The sequence below is a fragment of the Camelina sativa genome, chromosome 11 (assembly GCF_030686135.1).
Source record: "Camelina sativa cultivar CO46 ecotype springtype chromosome 11, ASM3068613v1".
NCBI lineage: Eukaryota > Viridiplantae > Streptophyta > Magnoliopsida > Brassicales > Brassicaceae > Camelina > Camelina sativa.
This window is the reverse complement of record NC_141890.1, coordinates 6,979,229-6,996,704: the sequence shown is the minus strand read 5'-3', so window position 1 is coordinate 6,996,704 and position 17,476 is coordinate 6,979,229. Positions and strand designations below refer to the sequence as shown.

General features: G+C 38.9%; 3 protein-coding genes across 3 annotated transcripts; 1 reads left to right on the top strand and 2 right to left on the bottom strand.

Moving 5' to 3' along the window:
• Positions 1-4,726: 4,726 nt before the first annotated feature.
• LOC104722232 (aconitate hydratase 2, mitochondrial) lies at positions 4,727-10,325 on the top strand. The gene is made up of 20 exons (XM_087474505.1): positions 4,727-5,236; positions 5,432-5,536; positions 5,636-5,796; positions 5,907-5,999; positions 6,080-6,265; positions 6,362-6,523; positions 6,638-6,782; positions 6,872-7,014; positions 7,320-7,376; positions 7,461-7,540; positions 7,631-7,706; positions 7,773-7,958; positions 8,040-8,107; positions 8,204-8,322; positions 8,503-8,624; positions 8,792-8,890; positions 8,970-9,449; positions 9,530-9,628; positions 9,712-9,954; positions 10,037-10,325. The coding sequence occupies exons 1-20, from the start codon at positions 4,936-4,938 to the stop codon at positions 10,103-10,105; spliced, it is 2,994 nt and encodes a 997-aa protein (XP_087330631.1). The 5' UTR covers positions 4,727-4,935; the 3' UTR covers positions 10,106-10,325.
• On the bottom strand, positions 10,229-12,593 carry LOC104722233 (uncharacterized). Its single transcript, XM_010440373.3, is given in 7 exon segments — positions 10,229-10,642; positions 10,645-10,902; positions 11,134-11,278; positions 11,477-11,554; positions 11,906-12,075; positions 12,173-12,306; positions 12,409-12,593. Coding segments are annotated over 7 exon segments (1,032 nt in total). The 5' UTR covers positions 12,509-12,593; the 3' UTR covers positions 10,229-10,495.
• Positions 12,594-12,961: 368 nt separating this feature from the next.
• On the bottom strand, positions 12,962-16,540 carry LOC104722231 (uncharacterized). The gene is made up of 11 exons (XM_010440371.3): positions 16,097-16,540; positions 15,731-15,852; positions 15,478-15,623; positions 15,179-15,227; positions 15,069-15,096; positions 14,717-14,931; positions 14,308-14,568; positions 13,921-14,019; positions 13,745-13,801; positions 13,404-13,491; positions 12,962-13,291 (listed from the first exon to the last, which is right to left on the bottom strand). Exons 1-11 carry the CDS (start codon positions 16,290-16,292, stop codon positions 13,119-13,121), a joined length of 1,434 nt encoding a protein of 477 aa, XP_010438673.1. The 5' UTR covers positions 16,293-16,540; the 3' UTR covers positions 12,962-13,118.
• Positions 16,541-17,476: the final 936 nt, after the last annotated feature.

Genomic DNA, 17,476 nt, shown 5'->3' with positions numbered 1-17,476 from the left:
TTTATTCCATGCTTGGGAGTTTGGTTAAACAAGAGTCGATAATTTGGTTTGTAACCCTATAGGCTCAACTCAACACTCTAACAAAGACGTATATATATATATATATCAACAAAACAAAATTGCAGGTGAATGAGGATATATACGACGCAGAATACTGTATGAAACAACGCAAGGAACTGGCCCGGATGAGTCGACTGTTGACCATGCAAACGATTGTACTAGCTGCACCGTTGGTGTACTGCATCTGGTACGAAGTGAAGCTACCAGTACCATTCTATTGCACATATCAAGTCTTTGGTTACCCACTGCTGTGGGTTGTGGCGATTGTGTTTTTCATGTTCGCCCTTGGTTACATAGCGTTTGACCGGTGGAGGACGACTCGACCGGTGGTGAAAGACGAGTAGCTATGATTTTTGTTTTGTTTTAATTCAAATTTTTTTTTCTTTTTCGTATGTGTTTTTGGTTTTAGTTTTTAAAATTTTGGAAGTTAATAAGATTCTTTTCTTTTCTTTATCCAAAAACTAGTTTCTTTAGTTTTTTTTAATTAAAACGAAAATTCCACAATCTTAAGCTCACCGATTTGCTCCGTAAAACCTTTAATCAGCTCTATAACAAGTTGGAAACAAATTTAGAATACGAGGAGTAGCCTCTCCGGATAACCGGGAAATTAAGAATCGCACTCAAAAACTGTTACAAAGATCGGAGAACCAAAACCCTAAACATCAAGAAAATGGAAAAAAACACAAAGGGATGAATCTATTATTTATCAACCCAAATCAGTAAAGTAAAACACACGAAATAAACTGAAATCTTGTAAAAGCACAAAGATCTTTGGGAGTGCGTACTGCAAGATCACCAAGACTAAGAAGAGGAGAAGATGGAATCGTAACGTAGATGGTATTGTATTGGGAGACGAAATCGCGTTTACCGAGTGAGAAAGACGCAAACCAGAGAAACGAGTGAGAAGAAGATGAAGACTAAGCCGATCGTGACCAATCCTCCCAACGCTTCCCTCGGAACAAACAAAGTTGCGCCTACGGAAGATAGAGATCCGATGACACCTGCGTACGCCGCCCAAACCGCCGCGGGAGAGTCGAGTCCGAAGCCGATTCGTGTGTAAACCTTGGCGACAAGAAGAAGGAGTACGGCGAGGGCGCCTAAAGCCTTAAGTCGAACTCTGAACGTAGCGTCAAGAACCTCATTCCAAGCTCGGTCGTTGCCATCCTCACGACGACGGAGACGTTCGTGATCACGAGGCGCAGCTCCTTGACGACGACGACTATGACGACGATCTCCACCGCGAGCCATCTTTCGTGAATCTTTGTTGTATCGGAGAAAATGAAAATTTTGCAGAGGATTATAGTAATCTTAACACGTACGCACTCGTATTTATAACCGACTCTTCTCCCATTCTCTCTCTACTACTCCTAACAAACAACCCAACAAACCTTAACGGTCATTTGGAACTTTCGCGATGAACTTTTGTTGTTGTTGATAACCGTATCCTTTTAACCGGTGGTTCATTCAATTGGATTCTAAACCGATTTATGTAGCCGATCGGTTTAATCTTATTACTGGGTAAAGTATTAAAATTTCGGTTTAAATTGGTGGTTAAGGTTATTTTACCGGTATTCTAATGGTTAATTGGCGGGAAAAAAAAATCAAGTCTTCTTTAATCCAAGCCCGACGGAGCCACAGACTCGATCGGGGGAACAATTTGGGAGCGTCTCTTGTGTTCAGTTTTTGGATCATACGAAGAAGTTAATCGGCGGGAGAAGCTATGTCGAGGCTACGGGAGTGATTTTGTAGGATTGTATCACTAGTAAGAGGCAATAGTTTCATCGGAGTAGGCAAGGGATTGGTAAAAAAGTACTTTTTCATTTGAGTATTGTTCTTCGAACCTCTTACCTTTGAATTCCTTTTTTTTTTTTTTCCAATCTTACGAATTTTTCATTTAAACATCCAAGTTCGCTGGTCTATTTTGCAAATTGCTGAATTATTTTGCCTTTCGTGTGTGTGTGTGTTTGTTGCAGTGAAGTAAATGCATTTAGAAACTGTTTTGATTCGTGAGATATGAATTTAATTCCGGGTTTTGTTTCCATTGTTTAGGAAATTGGACTAATCAGAGATGTTGAAAAGAGGACTATGTGATTTGTCTACGTGTGATCCTGTGTACCGAGCACTGGTACATGAACCTGTTTTGTATGCTCTTAGTAAGACTCCTGTGGAATCCATTTGTGCAGCAGCAGCAAGATGTTCTGATGTGCTTCTTTCTACTTTCCAGTTTCCAGTGATGGAGAGGAGGACCCAACCTCTATTCCTGGTGGTAAATCTTCTTACAAACTCATAAGGTTGGGTTTTTTTTTAATAATGGTTTCATCTCATATGACATAAGTCTTGGTCGTGGGTTTGTAACTTCAGTATCTGGTCTGATGTTGGTGTTTTCTTACTGGTCTCAGGAAATGGCTCAACTTGAAGCAAGGCGTCGTGAGCTTGTGTATGAAGCCTAGTGTTGCTCGTAGGTTTTTCAGATTATTAATGCATTATTGCAGTACTTTTCTATCATTTTAAATATCTCACCATTCCTTTTCTATACTAGTCTCTCATTTTATGATCCCTGCTCGTTTATGACTTTGAGTACTTGATTTTTGGAACCTTCCTTGTGTTTAAAAATTACTAAAAATAACTTTTATCTTTTCTTGTGTCTTATGTATTTGATTTTTTATCTGCAAATATTTACTGTTTTCGTTTTGCCTTCAGTCCCTTGTCACTCTCTGTGTAAAGCTAAAGTTGATATTCCAGATTTGACAAACTTTGTTCGCCATTTTCCACCGGATTCAGAAGGTATTATATTTTTCTCTGGTTTTAATAGATTTAGGGAGTCACCATAGAGTGCTGAAGACTAACTTCTTAGGTTTCATATTCTCCCGTTTTCTGAAACACTTCGTTGCATTAGATTTAGAGCTAAAGCTGTCTTCCTAAATTTTCTTTAGAAATTACACTGTTTGTGTGACACAAAATGCTTCTGAGGGAAAGTTGTTGATTCTTTTTCAGCGTGTATCTATTGCACTTATGATTATAGTAGTTTTTTGAACTTCATCCGGAAACATCTTGTGCATTTGATTTGTAAAGTCTGTGATTATGGTGAAGTTTTGATGGTAAATAAGGGATTTCCTGCATTTCCTTTTTGAAGGGAAATAAGAATTGTTCATTTTGCGTCATTTGTTGATTTAAGGGCTGAGATTACTACAGTTACTAGTTTTCCTATTTAACAATAAAGAGCTTATTATTAATTATTCTACCACAAACTGGTGGAAGTAAGACTGACTGTTATGTCTTGTTTGTTAATTCTTTAAGGTGATAAACCAGAGAAAGCTAGTGAAGAAGCAGATAAATCAAGGTGAATCATCAGGATTTATAATATCTCCGCACTAATTGTGTAAAATCTTTTTACATTCTATGTTTTTCTGGATGCAAAACACAACATCTTTCACAAGAACACCATAACCAAATGTCCTCACATTTCTTTTACAGGATCAAGGAACATGAACCCGAGATAGTAACTGCAGATTGCAGAACCACTCGAACCAAAGTATGTCTAGCTGGCTTCAGTATTTCCATAAAAAGCATTCATAACATTCGTACTCTCGTAACTCAAGTTAAACAACTCTCAAATATCTCACCGGATAGTCCTTAAGTACTTTTTTTTTATTGAGTAGTCTCTAGCCCTTTTTTTGTTTGGCTCATTTCTTAGAATCAATTTTGATTCTTCATTTTGATCTATTTTTAGGATAGCTATACTGATTCGGTAGACTCTACTGCAATGAACATGAACTTATGTATTGTGTTTGGTATGCTTAAATTGAACCAAACTAATGGTGATGTTGATGATGCAGGACAACAGAACCATCAGGGTCTGGATTATCTTTTAGGCCCGGGACATGGCAGCCACCATCTTAAACGCAGATAAAATACCAGCAGATTTTCTTTTTGTCCTAATTATTTGTTTGTTGTACTCTAACACAAACTGATTGGTTTGACTCTTACAGATGGATCATCATATACAAAAGATCTTTTGAGGACTCTAAATTTGTGGCCTTTGAATTGACGCTGTCATTGAGGACATAGAAGAGTCAAAATGAGAAGCCATCTTGGTGTGCTTTGTTTTATTTTAGGGTGTTTGTCTCTTGGCATAGTCCTTGAGACTTTTCTTTGCCTTTGTCCTTCGTAGCTGAAGAAGAGCCTAGCTCTCCCTTTGTTTTTCCTCGTTGACTTTTATTTATTAGGAGTTAAACAAAAAAAAGTTAATAAAAACATCAGAGGAGAAGTCCTACTTGGTTTGATCCAGACACACCAGCCAATCAAAACGTAGTAGTATTACCAAAAATAAGTGTAGTTCTAAATTTTATTCTGGTTTGGGTTAAGTACTAATGTTTACTGTGTAGATTAATTTGTGAAAGAAATTTACTTTCTGGAAAAAGAAAATATTCCCCATCGTCCCCAAAGGCAAAAAGCCAATTATTCGAATGTTCTCTCACGTTGGTCTAGTACCTTTTAGTATATAAAAATATGTTTTTTTTTTAATAATTTGCAAGCTATTATTATTTATCTTTTTAAAATAATTGAATATAAAATGGTCAACATTCCAAAGAGAATCACAGGCCGTCCATTTGCGCGTCTAGAATTGATCCAATGGTTAAAAAGAGACACATCTGACCTGGCCCTTGGCATTTGTATATATTTAGTGAGTGTGTCCTTGGAGAAGGTTCTGTTAAATCTCTCTTAATCGAGAAGAAGCTTGACGAATAAGATCATCTCTATCTCTCTCTCTCTCTCACCTTCGTTCCTTCCACGATCTTCTTCGTTTCAATTTGATCCTTCTTCCTTCCTTCGGAGACATTTCCCCAATCTCTTCAACTGTTTTGATTTGCCGCCATGTATCGACGCGCCACTTCCGGCGTGCGTTCTGCCTCGCTGTCGAGGCTTTCTTCTTCCATCACGAAGATCGCTTCTACCGAAACAGCTTCGGTTTCTTCTCCATCCGCCACGTCCGTTCTCAATCAGACGACGAACCGATCTAAGAGCTTCTCGTCGGCTCTCCGCTCGTTTCGCGTTTGCTCTGCTTCGACGCGGTGGAGCCATGGTGGGAGCTGGAGATATCCTGCTAGCCTTCGTGCTCAATCTAGGAACTCTGCTCCGGTGATGGAGAAATTTGAGAGGAAATACGCAACCATTGGTATGTTCTGTTTTGCTTTGCTTTCTTTTGTTTCTATAAGAATGATTTGCTCTTTAACTTGTATTACAAGAATCCTTCTTAGATCGATTTCGTTTTAGACTGGATCAGTTGAAACACGAGAATCACCTATTAGATGAACATTTTGTTATGATTATGGAAATTCTAATAGTTTTGGTATGGAAAAAATAAACGCAGCTTCTGAGCATGCCTACAAGGATATTTTGACAAGTCTACCTAAACCTGGTGGTGGAGAGTATGGACAGTACTACTCGTTACCAGCTTTAAACGATCCAAGAGTTGGTATGGTTCCTTGATCGAGTCTTCCTTAAATCTGTTTTCTTGTAATGGGATTTTTCTGGTGAAGTTGACACCTTTTTTTTCTCGTGATAATGTATGTAGATAAGCTGCCATACTCTGTAAGGATACTATTGGAGTCAGCAATTCGTAATTGTGACAACTATCAAGTTACAAAGGATGACGTTGAGAAAATCCTTGACTGGGAGAATACATCTACTAAGCAGGTTGAGATCTCCTTCAAGCCAGCCCGTGTTATTTTACAGGTTTGTAGCTTTATTTTTTTCTTTACTTTTATACTAGAACCTCTCTCCAGTCAACTAAGAACGGTATAGATTAAGCCAGCACTATGCTAACTTTTATTTTTCTTGTTCAGGACTTCACAGGTGTACCAGCTCTAGTTGATCTTGCTTCTATGAGGGATGCAGTGAAGAGTCTTGGTAGTGATCCTAACAAGATTAACCCCTTGGTTAGTGAACTCTTCTTTATCGTTTTTGCGTTGTAATATGTTTGGTCTAGTAGTTCTCATATTTTCCAGTACATGTCTAGGTTCCTGTTGATCTTGTCGTTGATCACTCAGTCCAAGTTGACTTTGCAAGATCAGAAGATGCCGCATTGAAAAATGAGGAGCTTGAATTCAAGAGGAACAAAGAAAGATTTGCGTTCCTTAAGTGGGGTTCAACGGCCTTCCAAAACATGCTTGTCGTTCCTCCTGGGTCTGGGATTGTCCATCAGGTACATGATGACACTTTCATTATATTAAGATAAAACATGTGAATCCCATATTGCTGTCTGATGGTTCTGTTCTGATTGTTATTATTTGACACTCAGGTCAACTTGGAATACCTTGGACGTGTTGTTTTCAACTCGAACGGATTTCTCTACCCTGATAGCGTTGTTGGAACTGACTCCCACACAACCATGATTGATGGATTAGGAGTCGCTGGGTGGGGTGTTGGAGGAATTGAGGCAGAGGCAGCAATGCTTGGTCAGGTGAGTTCATTTCCTCTGCACACCTTCACTGTTTAATTTGGGTTTATGTGTCTTGTGTACATATATAAGTGTCAAGTTTGCTTTGTCGCTCATGGTTCTTCAAAAATTTATCAGCCCATGAGCATGGTATTACCTGGCGTGGTCGGATTTAAGTTGGATGGAAAATTGAAGGAAGGGGTTACTGCTACTGATTTAGTTCTCACCGTGACCCAAATATTGAGGAAGCATGGTGTTGTCGGCAAGTTTGTTGAATTTTACGGTGAGTACCATGGCTGTGTGACTTTGGATTTCTGATGGACAATGATTTGGTCAGTATACCTGCTTTAACATTTTTATTTTGATATGAAGGTGAGGGGATGAGTGAACTTTCACTTGCTGATAGAGCCACAATTGCAAATATGTCTCCTGAGTATGGAGCAACTATGGGTTTCTTCCCAGTGGATCATGTTACCCTGGAGTACCTGAAGTTGACTGGAAGAAGCGATGAAACTGTGAATTCTCTCTCTCTACTTTTTCATTCTTTCTTTTTTGGTTAAATCGAATTATATAAAGCGCTTTTAGTTTCAAGTTCTTGTTCGTGTGGTTTACCTGTGCTGAGAGTGAATATTGCTGCATCGTCTCGTTTCAAAACAATTTAACAAGCTATTTGTAGACTTAAGTTGTGTTGTTTTGTTCTTCAGTATGCATTGTCACGTGGCTTAGTTTTTCTGTATCTTACCTAAACAGTTTAACAAGCTATGTATCCTGTTTCCTCTGTTTTTTGTGACTCACATGATCGCCAACTTGATTTGTTTAGGTGTCAATGATAGAATCGTATTTGCGCGCAAACAATATGTTCGTTGACTACAATGAGGTATGGATATCCTTAATCTGTTTACTGTATTTTATTTCTTTTGAAAAGATTCTCAACTCCAAATATTTGTGGACATTATTGCAGCCCCCGCAAGAAAGAGCATACACATCTTATCTGCAGTTGGATTTGGGACATGTTGAACCATGTATTTCTGGGCCTAAAAGGTATACTTTCACTTCGTTTTGATATTTTGAACTGACCATCGCCATTATTACCTTCCTAAGGATTTCATTACTATATTTTCTGTTTAACAGGCCTCATGACCGAGTGCCTTTGAAAGATATGAAGGCTGACTGGCAAGCATGCCTTGACAATCCTGTTGGATTTAAGGTGAGACAATGACATTGATTTCTTTTTTTTTTGGATAACTTGTAAAACTTTGCTTCTTGTTTGAAGGGTTTTGCAGTGCCAAAAGAAAAACAAGAAGAAGTTGTGAAGTTCTCGTACAAAGGACAACCTGCTGAGATCAAGCATGGTAGTGTTGTTATTGCGGCGATTACGAGTTGTACAAACACATCAAACCCAAGTGTCATGATCGGGGCTGCACTCGTTGCAAAGAAAGCTTTGGAACTTGGCGTGGAGGTGAGTTTCTACCTTTTCTCTTTGCCCTGAGATCACTGAGTTATGAATCCTGTTTTGACTGAAGTTGAAGTCACAATTCAGGTTAAACCATGGGTTAAGACAAGTCTTGCTCCAGGGTCTAGAGTTGTCGAGAAATATTTGGATCGAAGGTGTGTTGGAGTCAACGTATTTTCATTTGGATAACAGGATAACCTATTTGATCTTGATTATGGGATATCCATACTTAACGTTTACCTTCTCTGCAGTGGTCTCCGAGAGTACTTGAACAAGCAAGGATTCCAAATTGTTGGCTACGGCTGCACAACATGCATTGGGAATTCTGGCGACCTTGAGCCAGAAGTTGCATCTGCTATAGAAGGAACTGGTAACAACATTTTCATCATGTTTTGTTTTTGTTTCGTTAGCATCTCCTTGAGCCATTCTCATTTTCATTTCACCTGGAATCCTCGTTAATTATGTTTCTCCACCGATAAATTAGTGCCCTTATATCGTCAAACTGAAGCTCACTTTTTGGTTGGTCCATTGTGCTTCCTCCGTGTCACAGATATCATCCCAGCTGCTGTGCTGTCTGGAAACCGAAACTTTGAAGGCCGTGTTCATCCACAAACAAGAGCTAACTATCTTGCGTCACCACCATTAGTTGTTGCTTATGCCCTTGCTGGAACGGTTTGTACTTTTCAACTTTCAGTTCGAAATTGAGATGTTTGTCTCCTTTGGATATCCTTAACTCGTTTGGCATCATAGTACATCATTAACAAGATTGACTAGTAATTGGCTAAGTAGTCTCATGAGTCTGGAGTTTGTTTCTATATATTGATCTCCTATGATTACAGGTTGACATTGATTTTGAGAAAGAGCCTATAGGAACCGGAAGAGATGGCAAAAGTGTGTACCTAAGGGATGTATGGCCAAGCAATGAAGAAATTGCTCAGGTACATAGGTGACGTGCTTAGAGAATAAGTTATTCACCTTTGAATGTCCCTTGTTAACATTCCTTATACTCTTCAATAGGTTGTTCAATATAGCGTACTACCAAGCATGTTCAAGAGCTCTTATGAAACGATAACAGAGGGAAACCCCTTGTGGAATGAACTCTCTGCACCGAGTTCCACCTTATATTCTTGGGATCCAAACTCCACGTACATTCATGAACCTCCGTATTTCAAGAATATGACCGCAAATCCACCTGGTCCTCGTGAAGTCAAGGATGCCTACTGCTTGTTGAACTTTGGGGACAGCGTAACAACAGACCACATCTCTCCAGCAGGAAACATTCAAAAGACTAGTCCTGCTGCAAAGTTTCTAATGGACCGCGGTGTGATTCCAAAAAACTTCAACTCATATGGAAGTCGAAGGGGAAACGACGAGGTTATGGCTCGTGGGACATTTGCCAATATCCGTATTGTTAACAAGCTCTTGAAAGGAGAAGTTGGCCCCAAGACTGTTCACATTCCGACTGGAGAGAAGCTTAGCGTTTTTGATGCAGCAAGTGTAAGTAGAATCTTCACACAGCTTCAACATATATATAGATCCTTCTTTACGTCCCTAACTCAATTCACATATATTTTCAGAAATACAAGACCGCTGGACAGGATACGATCATCCTGGCTGGTGCCGAGTATGGAAGTGGTAGCTCTCGGGATTGGGCTGCCAAGGGTCCCTTGCTTTTGGTAAGTTTTACATTATTTACAACGGTTGTCAGATTTTGGTTATGTCTTGTCACTTGTGATTGTAACAGTTAAGTATAAATCAGGGAGTGAAAGCTGTAATTGCTAAGAGCTTTGAGAGAATCCACCGCAGCAACCTGGCTGGTATGGGGATCATTCCTCTGTGTTTCAAGGCAGGGGAGGACGCGGAAACCCTTGGACTCACTGGTCATGAACGCTACACAGTCCACCTTCCTACAAAAGTCAGTGACATTAGACCCGGTCAAGACGTCACTGTAACCACTGACAGTGGCAAATCCTTTGTTTGCACTCTGCGCTTTGATACAGAGGTAAACTGGTTATATAGCAAACAAATTCTGTAAAATTAAAATTTCAGTTTATCTGAGACTTGTTTTGTGGGAACGTTCACAGGTGGAATTGGCATACTATGATCACGGTGGTATTCTACCATATGTCATCCGGAGTTTGAGCACCAAGTGATCTCAAGTGTTTCTCACCTTTTGTTTTCTTCTTCTGTTAAGATCCAAATAAAGCAAGTTTTGTGAGCATCTGTTTTCTTTCAGGTTACTGAACTTTTTCTCGGCAAGAGTTGCTATAAGAAAATGCAAAAATACACACTTCATTCTATAAACAGTGTAACGTATCTTTGACTGTAGCATCAATTGAAAGATATGGATACAAGACTAAACAGTTACGAACACTTTTCTGTAACCAGCCACTGTTCTTTACTATTCCCTCTTACTCCGAAAAACCGCAGTGAACTGATTCAACACGACCACCGTAGAGAAGAGGCATATGCATTCTTAGAAACTCTACTCATCTTCCTCCTATAATTTCTTTGACATATATTGATGAAGAGAATCCATATTGTTAACTCTTGTGCAAAGATCTGGTGGCCTTTGATGCCAAAACCATTGCTTTGGCTTTGTCGCTTGACATCATCCAATCTCTCTCAGCACGACGTTGATGTTGCCTTGCATTCTTCGCACGTTTTGGGGCCAATCTTGCATCTCTCTCTCTGCATACGCTAGTCTGAACTTCTCTGCTATTGGCAGTTCATTCGATAACGGGAAAGATGTGGGCTTCTGCACAACTCCGGTGACAACCCAAGTCTTAGGATCAATATCTTTGACAAATGGTTCGTCCAGTGGAATATCTGGTAGTGCTTCTCGAGGGACCTCGTTTGCTCTGTACGCGATAAGTGATGGCTTGGGATTTACCACTATTCTTGGACACTCCGAGGATAGCATCTCCAATGAATCCTTATCAATTTGTGGCTGCAGAAAAAGCAAATTATTTGTGAAACTTGTGCACCAAAAAAGACCGAACACAGTGTGGTAAGAGACACAGATGGAGACAGAGTTGACCAAGAATAGATAGTAGATTCTTCTAATTAACTTATGGTTTCCCTTATCCAAGGTTTCGCTTATCCAAAGCAAGGCAAAATTCGCCAACTCAAAAAGGGAGCATCAATCGGGTAGCTTATCAGTCAAAGGGACAATACATACCCAAATAAGCCAACGCACTGATTGACCACCATGACCAATCTCTGAAGTGTCTAGTTCTTCCCATGTTTCTCCTTCAAGATTACTCAAGTTTGGCTTAAAGATATCTAAAGATCTGCGTGCGGTGGACTCACTGCTTGGGCATCCTCTGCAATATAAAATATTGTCTCATTGCTTGTTTTATAGAGTTTGTTAGCCGCCTACTCAATCCCACATACTATGGATTCACTTCTATCTCACTTTTACCCAGAAAGTCACTTAATTCATGATTAATTAGACAAGCCACACCAACAACAACACATGAAAGGCCAGCTTAGTGCACTTAACAGGAGCAAAAAAAGTTTACCCGCATCTAAGAGTCTCCAATGACCGGCAGTGTTGTACAAGCTCTGAGACGCCCAAAGATGTGATTTTGTTGCACCGGCTGCATAACAAAACCATAAAACTATATAATACTAGAGGGAAAACAAACACCACTTATTAAACATACAGAAGCTCCTAACTAAAGAACCAGTAAGACCAGAACTACAAAGCATATCACAATTCCAGCCTGCAAATATCCAAAGAAACCCAACACAATCAGACACAGGTGTTGCACCGGGTGCTTGATTATTATCAGAGCTTAACAAAAAAACCATAGAGAAAGCATCATAGTACCCAACTAAGTCAGTACTACCAATCAAATTCACACATACCATGAGGTACAAGCACAGAGATCAGGACTCAACACTCATATAGGTCAAATAAACTCTTAGTAAGCAACTATACTACCTACCTAATGTCCACAGCTCGGAGAGATTTGCAAATTTCCGCCACTTTAGCTAAGCCAGAATTCGTAACATCTGAACCACTAACGTCTAAAATCTCCCAGGAACTGTCAGCCAAAGAGATAATCACATCATCACCCAGTAGCTTTCTTCTTCTAGCAATTGCTGCAATCGACATCTGTTTCACATGAACATGCCTTGGATTAGCAAAGTGCATAGTATACTAAACCGAGTAAACAGCTTAAAACGATAAAACACTGAAACTCAAATATAACCTTGATGTCTGCTGGAAATATAACAGCGATATCAGCTAAACAAGGGATCATCTCATCTAAATGCTTCCCAATAACTCCAAGACATAAGCTCACAAGAGATGGAGGTTTTGATTTCAACGGAGACATTCCTGTGACTGAAGCAAACCATTGGAAACATATCAGAATCCAAATCCTAAACATCACCAACAGCCATGCTCACCCCCAAATTTAACCCAGCTCGAGAAAGGAAGGCTTACGCAAAGAAGATAGATAAGCTGAAACAGGAATCTTATTCTTCGGTTCACGATTCGTATTCAATTCGAGATTCTTGAGAGATTTCGGAAGCTTTTCTTCCATCAAAACTCACCGCGAGGTTTCTGATCGCCGGAGATTAGAATCGACGAGTAGTTGTGGCCGGCGGATTTTGGTCAGCTCAAACCGAAAAGAAAAAAAAAAAAAACAAAATTAAAGAAACCTTTCGTGGGCCTGTAATTTTTTTGCGATTATGGGCCTATAATCTTCGTAGTTGGCCCACAATCTTTTGTATATATAAATCTGAACTGGAGTCTTTCTTTTACAATTACTGGCAAAATAAATATTTAGCAACTGTCACACAACAAAAGTCATTTTCAATTTTTAACATATGGTTGTTCTCGCTCTGCTTCAAGCGTAATGTTCCAACATCTATGTGATCATTGGAGCCTTTTTATTGAGATCATTACCAATATGTGATCTACACTACAATATACTTTTTTCCTCCAAAGAATCATTATGTTTTCACATGTTACAACAGTTTATACCCAATTCAACTAGACAATCCAATAAAGAATTACCAATTTAATAGCAAAAAAACGAGCAAAACACCCAAAACCGTCAGAAGGAAGAAAAAAAACTATGAGCCAAACCAGGACATTAGGTTGGAGAGGCAAAGAATAAAGGTATAAAACCCAAAACAATGAGACTTCGTTTATGGAAATTTTGTGTAGAAACCGTTAGGAATAGCAACTGTCATTAGCTGATTCGTGGGAAAAGGAGGCTGCATAACTGGAAATTGGGCAGGAACGCCGTAAGATTGCAGTCCACCGGCCGTGAACGGTTGGGAAGCGCATAGCTGCTGCGGCTGGCCAGCTGCAAATACACCTGCATCAACAAATTGGACCATTCTGGTTACGGCCATCTCTTTGATTTGAATCAAAAAAAGGGAAAACATGGTTGGTTCTTCGGCTATTTATTTAGTTACAGACTCTTTTACCTTGATGCTTCAGGTATTGGACATGTTGAGTGGTTGGTAGAGGACGGGGGAGCATAGGTGAAAGAGGCAGTGTTCCTTGAAGCAGATCCTGAAAAATAAGATACGATTACTAGAAATGACTATGAAGATATGAATAAGAGGAGATTTTCGAGCAAACTCAAACTAATGACTGCGTAATAGTATTTCTTCTTTCACTCAGACATACTAGACATACAGTTATCTAACATGCAAGTCATAGATTGATTAACATTAACCTAACATCATTAACGGTTCACCAAATTGCTTATATTTTTCAAAACACAAAAAAATTAATCAAGACTCTAGATGCATCAAGTTTTAACCTGAGAAACTGGTTGGATATATACAAGCTGCCCCTGCCCCGATCTTGCAACCATCACCTGGAGTAAATTAGAAAAAGTCTTTAGAAACAAATACACCAATAAAGCTCAATACAGAGCCATTCTTTTTATAAACGCGCCTTCAACAAAAGTGAGTTTTGGGAACCTCCATGTACAACCTGAGGATTTAGATTTACAAGCATTGGTGCAGCTTGAACAGCCTGGTACTGAGAGTTCAATCTCTGCGGCTGTGCCCTGTTCACAGTAGGCCCAATCATCTGCAGAAAAATGGGTTGAGTGAAAGTATGATTCATCGATGGCAAGATAAAAGAGTTGGTGGTCGAAAATAAAAGGACGCATTTTAATAGTACAAACTAATTCATATCTTCAAAACGATCGGTAATCTGGTCGCCAAAACTAACATTTATGGTTGTTAACCATGCAGGCGCTTAGTGGTGAGAGAAAATAGTCTATTCTCTGACTCTCAGTCACTAGTTGATAAAAGTTCTTTGACATAACATGCCCGAAGAGAGTAAGATAGGCAGGGACAATATTGAAATACTTACGTGTTGAGGAAATTGAATACCACCGACAGCATGTCCAGCAGTCGAATTACCATATGGTACAAACTTGGAAGGTGGAGATGCTTGCGGCATATAAGGGTTGTTTCCAATTTCTGGGTAAATAGCTTCAGGAACCGGTAGCATCTGACTGTTGCTTGGTATATAAGCAATATTTCCAACATCAGGCATTCCAACAGGAGATGGTGGAAGACGTTTCGTATAAGATGGAGAAAAAATCTTTGCATCTGGATTCAACTTGAACTCCTGTATGTGGTATAAGTTTCAGAAATAAAAATTTGGTAATTGAGTAACAGAACAAATAAAATGAACCTTTAAAATTACTTGGCAACAAAACATCGGCTCCAGTGAACATGCTAGTCTGAATGTGAGAGAACAAATCTTTAAGAATCACCTTAGCCTTTTTGACGGCCTGGATAGGTACTGATGCAGTTGAAGATGCCTCTAAACCCTGACACAACTCTGAGGTGTCATCAACAGTTGTACTTTGTAATGATGAATTGTCAGTTGAAGAGGGCCTTTCAGCAGTATCGTGAAAATCATTGCTAAAAGGTTCCGGCATCAACTTATCTTCTTCTACGGGTTTAACTCGTTCGCACATACTATCTACTGGATGTTTGTAATTTCACATGAAAGAAAGTCGAGGATAAGCATGTTAGAAACATTCACTGTCAAAAAGAAGCAGAAACAAGTATAAACCATAGATATAACAAAGATAAAAAAAACTCCGGGGAAATTGAACTCACAGCTAGAACTTGAGCTTTGCATATCAATCTGCAATAAGAATCTAAACAAGTAAGCAGTTGCTAAGTAAAAAGCGAATCGAATAAATGAACTATCTTTCTACAAAACTAACAGTATCTTCTTGGTGGAGGTAAATACGCTCCACAAGATCCACAGCCTGCCTGTCAACAGCAACATACAAGAATCAGAGAAAAAGAAAAGAAAATGATCTCGGTAAAGTTAAAAAATTAAGTGAATTGTGCGAGCATAGATATGTTTGATGCAGATGCTAAACTAGATTTTGCTAAGATTGACATTGCACATAAAAAGTGCAGCAAGAAGACTCACAGAAGGATGAACCATCCATAACCCAATCACCATTTAGTTTAGTTTCTGTTTGAAGATGAAGTTAAAGCAAAGCACACAGTTTACCTCAGACGATCATAGTCGTTTCCTTCATTCCAGAATTCTGTGGAGTTGTTTATGGCACATGGCTGAGAAGGTAAAGTCTCTGTGGCTGATCTGACATTTACAGCCTCATTATTACCAGTTGTAACATTTGATGGAAGTGAGACTCCCTATGAGACAGATCCATAACCTCTTTGTCACATAGATTATCAAAAAAAAAAAAATGCAGCTCTAAGAAAAGTAAAGTAAATGAAGGACGAGAGAGAAGAGAACACACTTGTGCAATGATTTGAACAATATTGGAAGACAAAATAACAAGTGTCTCGACCACACTCCCATTTGCTACATTCGCTTCACTTGTTCCCTTCTTAATAATTCTTGCATTCTTCAAAACAACGCCTACACAGAACCAAAGCCGTATACATCACACCAACAAATACACAGATGACAGATCCACACCAGGCAACAACTAAGTGATTAATAATATTTGACGAACGAATTAACAGAGTCATAGATTCGACCATCAGAAGATCACATCCACAGATCTCTACTACGACATTTTAAAACAGGTGACAACAACAAATTACGATAAAAGAAGCTCTCGAATCCAAAATCGCTAACAGATTGAAATCGAAAAAGTTACCAAAGCCGTTGTCGAGGGAAGCAGTGTAGAAAATCCCAGAAAAGACGGAACCATCCTTGACGTGAACGTGAACTTGCAATCCGATTATGCACATAGTTGCTTCTATTAACACCGATTCCTTCAGTGATGACGATAACGATAACGATAACGATTTGTTGTTGTTGTCGTCGTCTTCCACTTTCCTTGCGTATCCCATCTTTTTTTCCAATGTTTGATTTTCTCTGAATTTTGTTTTCCAAATTCTCTAGAAGTTTCTATATCATCGTCCTAGGAGAAAAAAAAAATCAAAACAAAGGTGAAGAAGAGAGAATGGGGGAAAGAACAGATCTAGAAAAAATATACGAGGGAACTGTAAAATCCGCGACTCTCTCTTTTATTTTTCGCTCCTTTTTTTTTTCTTCTTCTTCTCATGAGCCTTAATGGGCCCTTATTTGGTGTACCATTAAATCATTAAATCATTTATTCTACTATTAAATCATTTTAAGCTTTTAAATATTTTTTTGGTGTACTGTATTTATTTTTTGGTGTACTGTATTTATTTTTTGGTGTAACAAAAGGTGAAGAATCAGTAAACGTCACTATGCTCCCATTCCTCATCTGCCTCACCACCATGTGGATCATCATCAGGGTCGACCTAATCAGGAAAATATAAGTTCCTATTAGCAAGGATAGTGCACAAGAGTAATCAACCCTAATCAATCATCTAAAAAGACAAACTATTTATTACTCATACCGTTCTAATGTATCCGTCTTCTCATTCGACTTTTACACACCTATCATTCACCTCTTTTACCATTCCAAAAATTGGGAGTTTACCAATCGCTAGCAAACGAATCACCATGTGACATGGTCCATGTCTCCTATCTGAAACTTACTCCCTTCTAAGAATCCTCCAGCTGACTTATTAGCTCTGACCAATTATGTCCCTTCAACTTCTTTTTCCTCCAGTCCGTTTTTCCGTCTCACAATTAGTCTGCTAGGATGTACATTGCAGATTACATACTCAATACAATCTCAGAGACATCTTTGTCCTAACTACCATCCTGCATGAGCAACCGATGGTGGCATTAAAAATCGTACATTTTTTGTCCCAACATTATTAGGAGGTAGTGCCCGTCAGCTTGAAATAGATAGGTGTGACTTCTTTAGAAAAAAAAGAATTATAGTAAATATAACTTCTTTAAAAAAAAAAAGAATTAATTGGAAGCTAAAATTAAAATTCTATCAAACAATACTAGATTTGGTTTTGGCTTACAATGATTATTCTTGTAAAACCAAATAGTAAAGCAAAACTAAAATCATATTAAACCACCAACATGTTAAAATCTCAATGTAGTTGTGTTATTACATGGAATTGAACTATTTGCACATCAAAAATTA

Excerpts from the sequence above, each read along its gene's own strand:
- LOC104722232 (XM_087474505.1), top strand. The coding sequence starts at position 4,936 with ATGTATCGACGCGCCACTTCCGGCGTGCGTTCTGCCTCGCTGTCGAGG. Across the intron at positions 6,783-6,871 it reads CAAGTTTGTTGAATTTTACG|GTGAGGGGATGAGTGAACTT; the intron begins GTGAGTACCATG and ends TTTGATATGAAG. Across the intron at positions 8,323-8,502 it reads ATCTGCTATAGAAGGAACTG|ATATCATCCCAGCTGCTGTG; the intron begins GTAACAACATTT and ends TCCGTGTCACAG.
- LOC104722231 (XM_010440371.3), bottom strand. The coding sequence starts at position 16,292 with ATGGGATACGCAAGGAAAGTGGAAGACGACGACAACAACAACAAATCG. Across the intron at positions 15,624-15,730 it reads TTGTTCAAATCATTGCACAA|GGAGTCTCACTTCCATCAAA; the intron begins GTGTGTTCTCTT and ends TCTGTCTCATAG. Across the intron at positions 15,228-15,477 it reads AACGACTATGATCGTCTGAG|GCAGGCTGTGGATCTTGTGG; the intron begins GTAAACTGTGTG and ends TGCTGTTGACAG.